Source organism: Tinamus guttatus, unplaced genomic scaffold, assembly GCF_059628265.1.
Source record: "Tinamus guttatus ecotype Peru unplaced genomic scaffold, ASM5962826v1 Tinamus_guttatus_pri_ptg000240l, whole genome shotgun sequence".
NCBI lineage: Eukaryota > Metazoa > Chordata > Aves > Tinamiformes > Tinamidae > Tinamus > Tinamus guttatus.
This window is the reverse complement of record NW_028288774.1, coordinates 8,832,292-8,848,601: the sequence shown is the minus strand read 5'-3', so window position 1 is coordinate 8,848,601 and position 16,310 is coordinate 8,832,292. Positions and strand designations below refer to the sequence as shown.

The 16,310-nt window shown below is 51.8% G+C and overlaps 2 protein-coding genes across 2 annotated transcripts in view; both read right to left on the bottom strand.

The window, feature by feature from the left end:
* CRACR2B (calcium release activated channel regulator 2B) overlaps window positions 1–6,046 on the bottom strand; it is a 33,945-nt gene extending 27,899 nt beyond the window's left edge. The window contains exon 1 of the mRNA XM_088525818.1: window positions 6,006–6,046. Within this exon, the coding sequence (XP_088381944.1) occupies window positions 6,006–6,046 (41 nt within the window). The remainder of the gene's footprint in view (window positions 1–6,005) is intronic.
* Window positions 1–16,310, bottom strand: part of RPLP2 (ribosomal protein lateral stalk subunit P2) — a 192,369-nt gene that overhangs the window by 142,693 nt on the left and 33,366 nt on the right. The window lies entirely within an intron of this gene.

Genomic DNA, 16,310 nt, shown 5'->3' with positions numbered 1-16,310 from the left:
CACACACACCCTTTCCTTTCTCCTCATGCATAAAACAAGTCTTGCAACTTTAAAAGAAGCCTGCAACACAGCAACAGATCCGTTCATGGCAGGGAGCTGCTCTTTGGACACAGTGAGGCGCCCAAGGAAATAACGTGCCACAAGCCGGGACCACCCACTCTCCAAGCAGAACACACCAACAAGCTCTTGGCAGGACCAGGCATACCCAGGAAGGAGGCCACCCAGCAGCAAACGTAGGCTTATCCAAGAACAGTCAGGAATTCACCAGCTCCATCCTCCAAAAGCCAGGGTGAAAGCTGGTCACACCAGGCCTCTCCGAAGCAAACACTGAGTGAGCCAGGTTGGATCCCCTGCGTTACGGGATGCAACACAGGAGAAGGGGACCAGGGGCTGCGGCGACGTGGGTGCCCCTCCAGCACCAGCCGCTTGCTGCCACAAGCCACAAACGCGGAGCAGAAACACCACGAGATGCAGCAGGATACCAAGCGCGTGCAGCTTGCTCACAGGATTGGCAAATTATCCAGAAGCAGAAGAGCAACAACTAGGCTTTATCTGTGATAAAAGTGATTTGGGTCCTTATTCCATTTTATGCCAAACATAGGCCACTGAATTGTTTATTCTACCTCTCTCTCCTGACACTTGGGAAGCAAATAATTACTATAAAAACATCACCCCTCATAGGACACAGTCCCATGTTCAGGTAATTTGGCTGTCAGATTTAACAGTGGTTTGAAATTCAGTGATCAAGCACACACATGTAAAATTATTATCTTTGTGGCATGCAAAAAAACCCAAATATTCTGAATTTGTTGACCAAACTATCTCCCTACAAGTCTCTCTGACCAGGGGAATGCAGAGAAGAGTCTTGCCAAGAGTCATGCTAATCCCTGTGTCAAACTTGCTTCCACCCGGCCTGGATATCCAAAAGCTGCTCAAGGGAACTGTGTACACATTTGGTGGAAACAGTTTTAAAAGTCTCTGCCACAGTGCCTGGAAAGGCTGGGAGGAGAGCAGAAGGAAAAGTTATTTCTCAATATACTTTGTATAAAATTAAATTTTGCCCTTTCCCTTTTATAGGAAATTTATTTCCATTGTTTGGACTCTGTCTGGGTGGTTGTTGGGTGCTCCCTTCCCTAAGGGAACCACAGGAGAAGAAATACATTGAAAAATTAGAAAAACATCAATTGTTTTGCAAGCGATTTTTCGTTAAAAAAACAAACCAAAAACCCACACACCCTGGGCAGACAGCCTGAAATCAGGTGTAATATCTAGAGCTACACTCCTCTCCCTTTCTCCCTCTCTTAATTGCCTGCCCTTGGTTGTGTCCCTTTAAGGAAACAGGAACGAATCCAGGAAACTTTGTGTTGTTTACTCAGCAGGAGATTAGCCCAGCTTGCTAGCTCTGAGCTAAGCCATGCTGCAATATTTACGGGTGGCTACATGCGGGATGTGCCGCTGAGATAAGGAGGTATATCCCAGGAACACGGGCAGCTCCAAGGGCTCTGGCAGGCAGGACAGCCTGCACGTTAAGAGAAGGCTCTCTGCTGCAAACCACGGGTTCCCTCATCAAAGTTTATCACAGGGGAACTCTTCTTTATGACTTGGCATGCCAACTTCTCAACCGTGGCAGAAAAACCCTGCCGTGAAAGCAATTGACTTTGATGCAGGCTCAGTACCCCCACGTGCAAGCAGCAGGAGAAGGGTAACAATTCTTCATTTTATTTTAAGCCTTTAGAACAAGCGACATTGTCAAGCTGCACTCAGCGATGCTTTCTGAGCTTTCTGACCCCACACCACAACAGGAAGCACCAACACCTGCTAGCAATCATTAGTGTAATAAGCCTTTAATACAGACAGATCCTAAGAATATACCAGAAAATACCTTTTTCCCCTGGAAATTGCCACAAATACTGTGTCTCCATCACGCCCCCACACCATTCCTCTGCTTTGCCTATCAACACTTTGGAGTTCTTGCACCGTAGCAGAGCGTCATGGTGTTGGCACTGCAAACACCGAGGGCGCATGTTTGTTCTTACTAATTGGGGCTTTGGCTTCGCTGGGTTGTTTTTCTTGGGGAGAGGAGAGGGAAAACATGAGCTTTTTCCTCTGACTGTATTTGGACCAAGAGTTAACTCTCAGCAATTAAAAACAAAACCCAAACTACATTTTTTCCATATACAGCTAATGATCTAGGACCCATCGATATAACTAGTGCACAGCTGAATTTTCAGAAAATAAAGAACATATCCACAATCAGATATGGTACACAACAACAGCTGGTTTAAAAAGAAGACTCATTTTTACAAGGTCTTTTTCCTTCGAGAGGGCTACATGTTTCCCAGGATATTTTTGTTTGTTTTTAAAGAGACAGAAAGAAACATTGCAAGATCTCACACATACAGCACAAGACCTCAAAGCATATATCACAAGAGCAGTGAAAAGAAAACCAGTGCTATTATGCAGGAGGGAGAATTCCTTTGTATTTCCACAGACCAGGGATCATGCTGTACATCCACAAAGGACATGATTAGCTGGGAGTAAGTAAATACCATTCACTTAGTCAAGTAGAAAAGGCTATGAGCAGCATCAAATTTCCTGCTGATGCCACTGCTGTTAATGTTCTACCACAAGTATGTGATTTATGAACACAAAGGCAATGAGCTCAAGAACATTAACTGAGAAGGACAGGAACTTGTAACGGTAAAAAGATAATATTACCTTTATTCCCATTAGCTGCCCACTGCGCAGCAGCACTGCGAAGTTGGAGGTAGGTGCTGCTCTAAGTACAGCAGCAAGTGGGTGGATTTAGACTACTGGCTTCAGACCACGCATGTCTGCTCTGCTGCAAAGTGCTCTGTTCTCCTGGTGATGCTACAGATAAGGCAGGAAAGAGGTGAATAAACTTTCTTTGCCACCCAGATATGGGAAAAGGAGGCAAGAAGACAGAGGATGTAGCACTTAAGATGAGGTCAGCCCTGAAATGTTATGATGCAAACTGAAAACGGAGCATGGGGAACCCAGGGAAGGAGCAGCCCCCTCTTGTCTCCTCCTCTCCTCCATGAACTGGAGCAGCAGCTGGGAACATCCCATAAGGAAGATGAGCTTCAGCCCTCAGCTGTCACATTCAGAGCTCTTGCAACTGTCACCGCTGGAAGTAGAAACGCGGGGCATCTCCTCGGCTTGTTTAAGTGAAAACGCGTTCCCAGAGATTTCTTTGGAGCGCTGCTGCTTTACCTTGGAGCAAAGGGAGCGCTTGCCTGTGCGCAGGTCAGCAGGGGCGACAAGCAGAAGCCAGCGCAGTTCTCCTGGGCTTGTGCCACTAATCACTGAACAGCCAGGATGGCATCCAGGAAAACTGGACCCACGGCGAGCACCCCCATGGCCCCACCACCCAGCGAGGACACGGCAGCAGAACCGTCAGGGTTGCGACTCCTGTCACAGCCTAAGCACACCCGAAGCATCCGTGCACCGGCCTCCTTCCCTGCCCTTGGGAAGGATCCCTCATTCCTGTGCTGGGGTAGAGCTGGACACACTCTGTGAGTGCCCTTGAAGTACTTCACAGACCCCAAAAAGTTATATAGAATAATATTAAGTGGATAAAAAGTTCTAATGGATACACAGAGTCTTAAATTGTTTGAGTTTTGCACATAGCCTATTCCCAAATGGCAGAGAGAACAAACAACTACTATCCAAGTGCCAAGCTATTGTCTTCTTTAAAGAAAATAATTTGTGAACATCATGTCACTAAACTGTGGAAGCCCCTGAGAGAGGATACTGAGGGTGCCCCAAGAATCCACAGGGTGGAAAAGTGGCCTGATATTTTTCTTCCCCGAGTTTGTCTATAAAGGGCTACCAAACACAAAGTGTCTCTTTTTGGATGGTGCAGGAGAGTGCACGGAGTTGAGCCATGCTTCCCTCATCCCAGCAAATTCATCTCTGGTGTCTCCCACAGGGCACAGCAATCTCAGCACCGCAGTCTTTTTAGGCTGCGTGTTCGAGACAGACCAGGAGGGGAACCTTTCTGTGGCTCCTCGGCACCGTCCCACATGGACACAGAGGACAAAACCAGTTTGCAAAGACTGATGAGCAGGAATGAAGGCAGAGAGGATTTCCTGACAAGGCAGCACCCCGAGGAGCCTCTCTGCGGTTGGGGCTGCATCCGTTTCACCCACTAGCAGTGTACGGGACCCACAGACACTTTGACCTTTCTGTGAGCACAGCAAACACAGCTGAGGCAGCGGAGCCAATTCCCGAGGAAACCATTAACCCTGCCCCTGCCTCACGCACCCGGGCGCGCGACGTCCAGTGAGTGCGGAGCTGCGGATCCACCCTGATAACAGCGGGGAGAAACGCAACCTCCCCCGCTCCGTGAGCCGGGAGCTGCTGGCTGCGCGGTGCAAAACGCTCTCCCCGAAACGGCGCATTAACGCGCGCGGGGAAAGGACGAAACCCCCTTCCTGAGCGCAGCCGGGTCCCAGCTGCCTGACCACTGAGAGCATCACAGCTGGGTCCTGGGTGCCGGGAAGCAGCACGCCCCCCTCCTCCCCCTAAAGGAAAGTGTCCACGATTCCCAGGATCTTGTGCAAGATACCAGAAATTTCATTTCCTTTTCTCATTCAAGACATAACACAGCAAAATATTGAAAGCCTCATTTTTTTTTTTTTTCAAAACAGAAGACCAAAGAATGCTATAAGTAGCCACATGCCCTGAACCTCTCCTCCACGGGCAGAGCAACACATGGAAGGGACTGGCACAGGTTCCCCGCACACCTAGTGCGAGCAGCAAGCCATGCAAGGAACAACATCAGAGCTGAGCCCAAAAGCTGCCTCAAAAGTGTCTTTGCTCAGCTACCCCTGTGCGACTGCTGTGACCGGTCTGGGTAAAGTGAAATTACCTGGGAGGAAATATCCCCTCGCTGGCAAAAGCTGTCACTGAAGCTCCCAGTAGCAAAACTGACATAGCATTAGAGAAAGTGGGGCTGGAGGGAAGGAGGAGAAATAGGTGTGCTTGGGAGAGAGAGCGGACAATTATTTCAAAGAAAACTTCTGAGTTTTCACTAAGCATGCAGCACAACGGCCTTCGTCTCTAATCCAGCCAGCTCATGACCTTCATTTCATAAGAAAACAACACAATCTCCCATATCATAAGACAGCATTTTCTTTACCTTTGAAAATAATGCCGTTGCAGTGATCGCTGTGAAGCAGCGATTCCCAGATCAGAGAGCCACTAGCCAATTAAGCAACCTGCAGAACCATTATCAAAACTGGGAGCCAGCATTTTCAGCTCAACTGGGCAATTCAAACCAAAGAATTAACCGTCAGTTAATTAAGCACCTCCAGTTCTTCTAAATGAACAAATAAAGAACAGGAATAATCACTGTTTTCTGTAACAGCACACAGTGCCACTCCACTCACTAAACCCCTGTCCTGTCTCTATGCTGCTGCTTTAAAGCAAACGCAGGAAGTCAGAACACAAAGCTCCTAGGCAGAAACTCTGCTGAGACACAGCAGCTTGCAAACCCGTCCAGCCTCCCTTCTCCTCAGACAATTCCCTACCCACAAGAGGCGCTTTCTGCTCTCCCCCTACAGCACAACGTCATTTCTTCCCTCTACAGGTTCAACTCCCAAATACCTGGGGAAGTAGGACGGTATCGCTCCCCTTCCCTGGAACCGACAGTATCCCCAGCAAAATCCAGTGAGGAAATAGCACAGCTGCTGTGAAGAGAGCATCGGAGCAGGTCCACGCTAGGAGGTGTGGTCTGCACATCCCCTTCCAACAGGGGCTGCAGCAGCAGACTCGTGTGCAGCAGCACATGAAATCCTGCAGTTTCGTGCCCTGGGCTAATTCCTCACAATCCTTTCTCATGCACAGCTGCTGTGAAGGAGAAGGGCTTGTGCCTGAGCTGCCTCAGGCGAGATGGGAAGAAACAGTAGGAAAGCAGATGATCCTATATATCACGCTGAGCAGCTGGAATTTCTTGGGGAAGCAAGTAGCTTGGTGCCTACCTCACTGCAAACTGTGAATCTTGCCTCAAGTTTGATTCCATACTTCCACAGTCTGTCAACTATTTTACAAAGAAAAGTATATAAATCTTAGGGAGAAAAAAAAAAGGAAAGGTGTGACAGGACATTGAAGAGCAAGGTATATCCCTCCAAAGCATGGTAAAAGAGCATGTGCTACTGTGGGGTGTGCTCTGTGTCCAAGACTTTCCCATTAAAACAGCCATGGAGCCTACTCTCTACTGTCGCTAACTAAAGTGCCCCTTTTTCCCCTCCCACTGTGCCACCAAAAAGGAAACAGGCTTCTCCGTGCCCTCTGCCAGCCCGAGATCCTCAATGGGGAGCGGGCTCGTCCCCAGGGGCAGCCTCGGGGCCTCCAGCTGGCACAGAGCTGCCCTCAGCCACATCGGCTCCCACCAGGGAGACCCGAGGGCTTCCCCGAGGGTGACAAAGGGACAAAAGGGCACAGAGCCGCTGGCACGAGGACTCCTCATCTTTTGGCGAGATGAGGAGTCCCCTTTGCTCCCTCCCTCTTCACATGCCTCTTCGCATCAGCCCTCAAGGCTAATATTTGCCCAGCAAACAAGCGCTGGCGCAGGAGTGGCGAGCGGGCAGGCCCAGCGCTGCGGAGCACGGAGGAATCCTCTCTGCCCAGCACTTCCCGCTGGGAAGGCTCCCGCTGCCATCGGAATAGCGGAGACTTCATCAATCCACAGTGTGGAAGGGGGAAGGCCTGATGTTAGCAATCACTAAAGCACGTGGATTCCTCAACTTCCCAGCCCCTTCTGTGCAATGAGCTGCCCTAGCAATGCAGCCAAGGTGAAAATCCGGCTGCCTGTGTCACCTGCCTCTGGCAAAGGGGGGCTTTTACTCACCGTTTTGTTTACCGCTGCGGCAGAGGTGACGCTGAACACTGAGCTGTGGCCTCAGCTTGTGCTTCCCATCCCAGCCGCGAATTCTATAACAGCACAAAAAGGGGAGCAAACTGTTCGCCAGCACCTCACAGCCTGTCTGCTATCTCCTCCCAGAGTGCTTTTAAAGCTCCTCTTAGTACTGACCAGAACAAAAAGCTTAATAAACAAAAAAAGGAAGGGGGGGGCATTTTGGAACCTCATATTAACGAAGCCCTAGTATTGCAGGGGTAAAGGCCAGGAAATACAAAAGTTATGGTTCTCATAGAAATGCTAATTCAATCACACTGCACATCCTGTGTGTTTACTGGTACAGGTTGAAAAGGCCTTATCCACTGATGCCAAAAAGGGTTTCAATTTATTGAAGGCACTCGGAGACCTCAGTTACACTGTTCAGAGCAGTGGACTCCCACACAGAGCGGATGGAGCCATGTAAGGACCCGCGCGGCCGCCCGCGCGCAGGGCTCCCGAGCGCCGTTACAGAGCGAGCGCTTGGGCCCCGCTGGCCCAGCCGCAGCGGAGGGAGAGATCCGCGCTGAGTCACCACGGCGCAGCCCGCAGGGATCCCCTGCTCGGATGCAGCACGGAGGTGGTACGAAGAAAGGGGGAGAACAACCAAGCCAGCACACACGCACAGCTAATAAATGTTAATCCATTTCTATAAATACTAATTTATTTGATACCAGTGGCTTGAAATATCTCCCCTAACACCTCACAAGTCTGAGAGAACAGGCACAAACAGCATCACCACAGAAAGGTGGAGGGGGATAAAAAAATTCTGAAGGCATACTTAAAAGAAAAGGTAATGTGTGTATATATATGTTTTTTAGTTTGGACATATGAAAGATGGATTCAGTGTCTATTAATGTCAGCAAACCTTAACATTTACTAGCTGAGCTCATTCACAGTTCTCTCCATACTCCAGAAGCAGACTTTTTTTTAGTGCAATTTCTCTCTCCCTATGTTTGTAGGTGACATAGCAAGCAAAAAACATGTAGGAACAGTAGTTGCCTGGAAGTTTAAACAGTGCCTGAAGCTCAAGAAATTTTGTTGCATGCAGGACTGAGTATATATTCTAGGACAGACTTGTTCACTTCCTTCCCTGCGGATCCTCCCTTCAAGACAAAGAGATTAGAGAGGGGTAATACAGGGTTACGGTTGCCGTAACTCTTAAGCCCTTACGTACTTGAACACCACACTTTCCATTAGACTTAAGCTGTTTTATGAACCTCTTTGTATTAAAACAAACAGAGAGCTAACAACAACACACCAAAACTAATCATGACCATCATGAACGAAGTGCAGCCACGCCGACCTCTCTGCAGACCAAATCCGAGCGCTGCTCTGCTCACGTGGCTGCCGAAATCTCACCTTTACTTTACATAAAGCGCCGCTCGCTCTTCCCAGGGAGAATGACGACAAATGATTCGTTTGCATTTAGCAGCTTAGACTAAGCAACCGGATTTGCATGGGAGGCAAAAGCCTTTTTGTGCCAGAGGAAATACATATAGTCAACAGCTTTTGTACATCTGTATCAGAGCAGAGGGTTACTCTGCTGTGCTACAGAGAACGCTACAAGTCAGTCTGGGAGGAAGGGAATGTAGAGGCAGAGGTCTTGAAAGTTCCTGTAAGCGGCAAAGAGGGTGAAGAAGAAGGAAAGCAGCACTCTAGCCCTGGAGCGAACTGCGCAGCGGGAGAAATGTGCGTGTGTTTGTGAGGTGCCTGCGCGTTCCTCCTCTCCTCCAATAAACCCGCATCCTTTCCCCGTCCCATGAGACGAGACAGAAGGGCAGAGTCCAGGACAGGAGATCACCCCCGAGGAGCAGAGAGCTGAGAGGCTGGGCCAGGGCTCTGCTGAAGAGGCCCTCAGCCGCGGTTGGCGCTGGGGTCCCCGCAGAGCCCAGCCCCGAGGACAGCACCTGCCTCGCGTGCGCCCCTGGAGCTGCGGCAGGACACAGCCCCGGCACGCGCTGGCAGCAGCACCGGGGCTGCTCCCGGCCTGCTCCTTCGCCCTCAGGCCCCGGCTGGGCGCTCCCCATCCCACCTACCTCCCCGTCGCGGCCGCAGCACGAAGCGCCTGTGCAGCGCGAGGCCCCGAAGCAGAGCCGCGCAGGCCGCCCCGCAGGGGCCCGGCGAGGCCGGAGACGCCTCCGCGGGGCTGCCGCACCTGCCCCCGGCCGGGATTGGGTCGGACTTTATCTTATCTCACCGTGACGCTTGCCGTGCTCCTTGGGCAAGGCTCGGAAGCGCCGTGTCTGCCTGCAAGGCGGCTGGACGGGGGCCAGCGGCCCGGGCTTCCGCGTGTGGCGGCGGCCGGCCGGGAGGCAGGCAGGGCCCGGCCCGGCCCCGCAGCAGAGCCGAGGGCAGCCGGGCTCGGACGCGCGCGCCGGGCGGCCGCACCAGCCGCTGCCGCAGACGAGCGCCCGGCCGGCTGGTGTTACTGGGAGCCCGAGCGCTCGTCTGCAGTGCGGATTTCCATATCCGCCACGCTGGTGACCCACGGGTCACCTACAGCTTGCGCTCCCCGCTGGAGACAAGCTCCCCCTCCTTTTCCTCTTCTACAGAGCAGGAACCAAGGCAGATACAGAATGATATTATTGAGAGAAGTTTGGCACAATAAAATGGGGACAGTATTCGGCTGCCTCCCAGCATCTGCACCTCTCCTCACTCGTCCCTGCCTTCTCCAGGCATCGGCAGGGCTTACGGGCAGCAGGAGAGCCCGCGGGCTGCGTTCAGCCCCTTCCCTTCCAGGAGCTGGACTGATGCAGCTCCTGGGGCACTTGCAGTTTAATGAACTCCGTAAACACCCTTCCGAACCAGGCAGCCCCCTTCAAGGAGGCAGGGCAGGCGGCTGGTACAGACAGGAAAGCCAGGTGAAGTCTCAGACCAGCTTGGAGACTTGGGGCAACAGCTCCTCCTTCAGACGACATCTCCGCCAGCTTAACTGGAATCACACGCTTCACCCCATCACCACTGCGGCCTGACTAGGTAAAAGGAAGGGGCGATCCAAGGCTCTTCCTCTGCAAACTTCTCTCACCTGACATTTTCCCCCCAGCCCACTACACCATGCGGCCGAGAGCCCTGTCTCACGCCAGAGCCTTGTTCCATCCCCTGCTTCCTCCAAAGCAACCTGTCCGCCAGCCTCCTAGAGCACAACATCTTCCTCTTAGTGCCCTGTGACACCTGGCGAGAGAGAAACACTCAGCAACAAAAGTGCTCAGGGTGCAGAGCATGCGATCCCAGGCTGAGCAGAGCACAGGGAAGGCCAGCACGGCTCCGGACCCCGTGTGAAAGGCCGCAGAACTGCAGCCTCTGCACGTGAGGTTGGGCATCACTCACTCCCAAAGCTCCCAATGTTTGTTATTCCGCCTCAAGCCCCCAGGTCCTGCAGTCAAGTTAAATACTGGGACTGTAGTGTTCCTGCTGGCTTATACACACACATGCAGAAATCAAAAACATGTAAAGAAGCTCAGCATAAGAAAACACTCAAGAAAAAACTCACTTTCAGAAAACCCTTAAGTCATCCCAACACACATTTCTTTGAAGTCCAGCTGATGATTTTAAATGCTCAAGGGCTGGCAAACTTTTCAAACATATGGCCTGGGGAAAGCACACGGTGCTTCCTGCCACAGCAGGAGCGCACAGGGAAAACTCAGCAAATCACTGCAGGGCCTCGTGCAGCTGCAGCCACCACGTTTACTTAGCAAAATGTGCAATTAGGTACATGCATAGGGAAATCCCTCCTGGCAGCAGGCAGCAAATTAAAGCTATAGGATGCAAGGTGAGAAAGGAAAACGTTGCTTCAAAGATACTAGGAGAGGCAGTGAGCATTATCATCAGTGAGCAACTGTATTTCCATTTCACACTGCCTCACCTCAAAGGCTACGCAGTGATAACCAAGGGACAGAATTACTAATTTTTGTACCACTGCTCTTCTGATGCTACAACAGAATGGATCATTCGGGATTCTGATGTTAAAAGTAAAACAAAAATTGCCACCTCAGTCTTTCTGCAGAGAGCGAGCGGAGGTGCCTGTCAGGAACGGGGAAGATGCCGCTCCGCTCGGTGGGAGAAGGCAGAATTGCTGCAGCTGAAGCTTTCTGTCACTTCCTTTAACTCCAAGATGAGCTTGTGCAAGTAGCTGAAGAGAGGTGGGAGGATTCAGCCCCCAAAGCAGCCTTAGCAAAGTGAAAGGATTTCAACAGTGAATAACATGTGCACTATGCTATGGAAACCAGACCTAGTTTACTACCCACGAGGATCGATATCTGCAAAGCTCTCTGACCATGAAGAACATCGCGCTGGCAGCTCTGCCCATATGATTCACGTTACTGTCAACTGACCTTCTCCCATCAGCTCATTCTCCGAGGCTGCCTGGCAGAGTCACGAGTGACGGCAGACACCAGAACTGTCGCTCTGCTGCTGAAGACAGCTGCACATGGAGCTGTCATCTACCATAAAAATCTTCAGTGCACCAGATGACGGGCTGGATTCATTATAAGCATCGAGCTGGGGGGTGAGGGGAGACATCTTCCCATTTGAGAGGGACAAGGCAGCCAAGCAGACCGTTTTCGCTACCCAACTTAGTTTGCCACCATCAGCAGAGAGGCCAAGAGAATAAAGATACGCTAGAGATCCTTAACAGCATCGTTTGCAGAAAGGCAGTTTCAGGAGGATCTCATACAGTGGTATCATGAAGGGTCCTGAACCTACACCTCAGGCCTCACAACTGTCTCAGAGCAGGACTGAGGTGGATGCCCTGGCAAGGAGAGGATTTTTCCACTCCTAGTCACTGCAGACTACACTGATCACCAGCTTCATCTAGTATACACAAGCAACCTCCTTAGTTGTCAGGAGATGTGCATGTATATTCTTACATATATACACATTTATACAATCCTGAGAATTAAATATAGCTCTAAAATATGGGGAGAAAATGGAATTCTTTCTGAAATTTCGAGAAATGAGGCTAGAGATTACAGGTTTTCCTAGAGTCCCTTTATTCACAATATCCACCTTCCCAACACCTCCATCAGAATAGCCAAGGACTTGAAGGGGCATGTTTAAACAAGGAAACTGTGTTTGGATTACCCTGTCTCCTCAGGCTGTCCCTGAGCACGGCTGTTTTTCAGTATCAGGGGTGGCAATCCCAGGCCTCCTTTTCCCCTCGCTACTCTCAGGAAGTGCTACAGGAAGGACCTGAGGTTAAATACACAAGTTCACTGAAGTCATCCCACGGGCACGTTAAAGAGGAAGACACCACAGCTCGAAGCAAGGCTTTCCCTCGGGAGAAGCAGGAGACCTTCAAAAGAGAAGGAGACCAGGCACTAGTCCAGCTGCCATAGTGACCCACGGCACCAACACTGTCACCAAGGTTGCCACCACATGCACAACGCTGGCTGCCCCTGCCCCTGGGCAAGCAAGAACATTATCCAAACAGGGGAAAGTGGGAAAAAACAAATTGAAAATAAACTGAAATAAAGGCTAGGAGAAAGCAGAGGACATGCATTCAGGTCAGCCAGTTGCACGCAAGGTGACACCTCGCAGACTGCAAACTCCTCCGCTCAAGCAGGAGGGCAGTGGACACGATGGAACAGGCTCCCAGCTCGCCGCAGCGCCGGGTGTTCCCTGTCCCCACAGGCACAACCGCGGCGCCGCATTCGGCAGGGAAGGTTTTGCTGAGGGAGGCGCCTCCGTTGCCGCCTTTCCCTGGAGCCCGGCGGCAGCTGCGGAGGAGGCTGCTCGGCGGCACCGGGGCTGCCGCGGGCACAGGCCGCGGGGGGCACGGGCGGCGCGGCCGGGGCACCGAGGCCGGCAAGGGGCAGCTGCAGCCGGCGCGGCCGGGGGCAGCGCTGCCCTCTCCGGCACCGCCGTCTCCACGACCCTCCCGGTTTCACGCTCTGCCTCTTCCCACGCGCTGGGGTCCCTGCGCGAGGAAGGGCCGGGAGCGGGGCACACGCGGCATCGCCCCCCGCGCCACGTGGCAACGGCCGCCGACGGTCACCTCGGCGCCCAACGGTCACCAACGGCCGCACGAGATGGCGGGGGCCCGCGGGGGGGCAGCGGCGCCGCTTACCTGCGGCGGCGGCGGGAGCGCGGCGGGGCCGCGGGCACCGGCGGCCGCGGGGGGCGGCGCCGCCCGGAAGCGGCGGCGGGAGCGGCAGGAACGGCGGGAGCAGGAGCGGGAAGCGAGTCCGTGTCCGTGTCCGTGTCCGTGTCCGTGTCCGCCCCCCGCCCCGCTCCGCTCCGCTCCCCGCGGCGCCGCCCCGGCCCGCGGCAGCCGCTGCAGCGGCTCGGGGAGAAACGCGTTTAATAACCCGCAACGGGCAAGGCGAGCGTGTTGAGAAAGTTTTTTATTTTTTTTTATTTTTATTAGAAGATACATTTCTGCTAAAATAAATAGTGACGTTTCTTTTCAGCAAAGTATTAGAAAAAGAGAAAAGGGAGAGAGGGAAATAAAGTGTCAACAAATTTAATACTGAACCACCAAAGTGACTCTGAGAACTACCGAAGGACGCTGCCGCGTAACTCCGACCCCGGCGCTGCCCAAGGCTCCGCGTCGCCGCTTGGGATTGCTGGTCCTTCCCTCCCTGTGCAGATCCATGCGGGGAGACGGACGCTCTCAGGTGGAAACCGTCCCCGCGGAGCCACACGCAGACTGGAAGCAGCAGCGTCCCACCCCGGGTGGCAGGGACAAGGGGCCGGGAGGAGGAGGAGAGGGCCGAGGTGCTGCTGCGACAGGTACAGCCGCCCCGGGGGTACGGAGGGCTGCAGGTAAAGGCACGGGGCGAGTCTGGCACAGAGCAGCTCACGCAGGAGCCAGTGGACATGGTCCTAAAGACTTACGAGGAGAAAAAGGGGATGGAAAAACAAAGCAAAGCGCTTAAGAACCATGTTGGCAAAGCTCCAACTTTGGCAACGTGCGGCCCTGCCACCTCTTCCACCACAGAACAAGCACACCAAGACTGCACAGTGCAGCATAAAATAAAAGAAAAACCCGTTAGTTTGGGGTGTTTCCCCCACAGATCCTTTAGCGATAGTGAGCTTCCCTCTCTAGGGAAGGAGTGAAAGCTTCATCACTAGATTCATAAAAAAAAAATAATCAAAAGTAATGGGGAATATAGGATATATACTGGGGACACCCCAGTGCTGGGAGAAAGCAAGTCTTCATTTATTCCCTGGTCTTGGAGCTGCAGGTACATAGTCCTCCCAGACTCATGAGAAAGCAATTCCTAGGTCTTACAAAGACTGGTCAGAAGCTGGAACTTCCTCCTCCTCCTTGGAAATGAGCTTGCAGCAGTAATAGCGGCAGGAGGGCAGGCAGCAGACCAAACGTGGCCTGCGCACGCTCCCTGCGGCTTGCGGAGCACGCCGGACATGCACGCTGCTGGGTCACAGCCCGGCAGCCTGCACGGGTTAGGAGAGGGTTAGATGCACAAGAAGGTCACTGTTAGCCCCGTTAAAAGCCGTGAGTAATAGCTGTATCACAGGAAGGAGGGGGAAAAAATTAAGTGGGTGTCTGAATGCAAAGACCATTTATGTAGATCAGTGGAAAGTACAAGGGTCTGGACCCTTGAGGAGTTCAGGTGAATGTCATGGGGGCTTTTGGACAGGACCTGCTCAATGAACTCTTGGTCCAGGTTCTCAGCTCTCAAACACCATATACTGGGGAGCAGACAGGCCCTGACGAGCACCCCCTGGGCTGCCCAGCCACACACTCCCCTGAAGGGACCAGCCACTAAAGGTGATTGTGGGCACAAGGTAAACTCGATAAACATGTGTTAACTAGTAGTTGTGCTCAGCAGCTAACACATGCCACAAGACCATCACACAACAAAGGCTGGGCTGGATCTTTCCTACTCTTCTCATCCTTTGAGAAGTGTGAAGAATGAGCAGCACAAAGGCTAGGCAGGCCCTTGAAACTTCTTTTAAGGAGTAGCACGAAGATGTTTTTGTTTTGGTTTTTGTTTTTTTGTTTGTTTGGACAGATCTACTGTTCTTTTATCACAGTTAAAAATATGCATGCACGTAAGACAACAAGCTATCACAGCATCCACGGTGCTGGCTGGGAGATAAACACAGGCAAAGAAAGGCTTAGTGCGGAGCAGTGCTCCCCCCCTCTCTGCTCACACTCTGCAAATTGGCAGAGGGAAAGCAAGAGCTTCCTCGCTGAGGGATTGGCCCTAGCTTTGGTGTGTGAGTACAGTCTGAGGCATGCAAAGGTTCTTTGGGGAGCTTAGTGTAACTAAGGAAGGACGAGGTTAAATAAAGATCAAAACTTGGGCCTTTCACTGACCACAGCAGTCAGTCTGTTGAAACGGATGGACCAGAACCAGCACGTGTCTGGGTCCAAGCACTGGGACAGGGTGGCACCAGTCCAGTCGGTTCTGATGAAAGGCCAGAGAGGATGCAGAGGACAGGCATGCCAAGCCGTGATTTCTTAGCACATTATATTACCAAGGGAGTTTTTAGTGGTTTACATAATCATATAGTGGTTAGTGGTTTTACCAGTCCAGGAAGAAGGGATTAAAAAAAAAAAAAGTTGCCTCATTCTCTCCACCCATCTGCTAACACAAGCAAGGCAGAGTCAAGAGGGCAGCAGCATCTAAGCACAGATTAGATGAAGATTTTCCCATCTCCTGGCTCTGCCCCTCATGGATTTTTTGCTTTTGGATGAAATACCTTCATTCTATGCTAGTGAATATCTACATGTTCAATAGGTAGGAGGAGCAGAGATACCATTTGTGGAGCTAAGCACGAGTGCCTGTCCCCTTCCCCCAAAGAAGGCAGCGCAGAGCAGTGGAGGGGGAGGCAGTGGGGAGGAGCCCACACCAAACCAAAATAAACACCCCTTTTCCTGCCAAGTTCCATCAGATTCACCCTGCTGCCACAGAACCGCTGTTGCTGGTTCAGCTCGACTACAGTTACATCCATCTAGTAGTGAGCTCCTTCTGCAGGCTTCAGACAGTGTTGCATCTTGGAGCAACTTGTTTTATAACCCAATATTACTAACTTGTGCTTTCAAAATCGTCCATTTTTCTCTTCCACTCTTGGTGACCTGCTGTTGCAGGGAGTGAATAGATTTACTGCTCTTTCTCCAACCCTAAGGAAGCTGCAGAAAAAAAAAAAAAAAAAAAAAGGCGACCAGGCATTGGTTTTGTGTCCCAATGCAAGGGCTTAAGCTTAAGTATGTGCAATCCCCACAGGAAGCCAGGTCTCACCCTGGTGAGATCAAAGAGTTTGTTTCTACAGAGCAAGTTACAACCAGGCTGCTACGGAGAAGGCAGTAATTTATAAGGCAGAGTCCTGCCCTGCTATAAACCTACCAGCTCTGGGCTTTTAAGAGACAAGCGTAGCCATTCCTAGAAGGCTGTGCATGCACCGACACTCCTGAATTCAC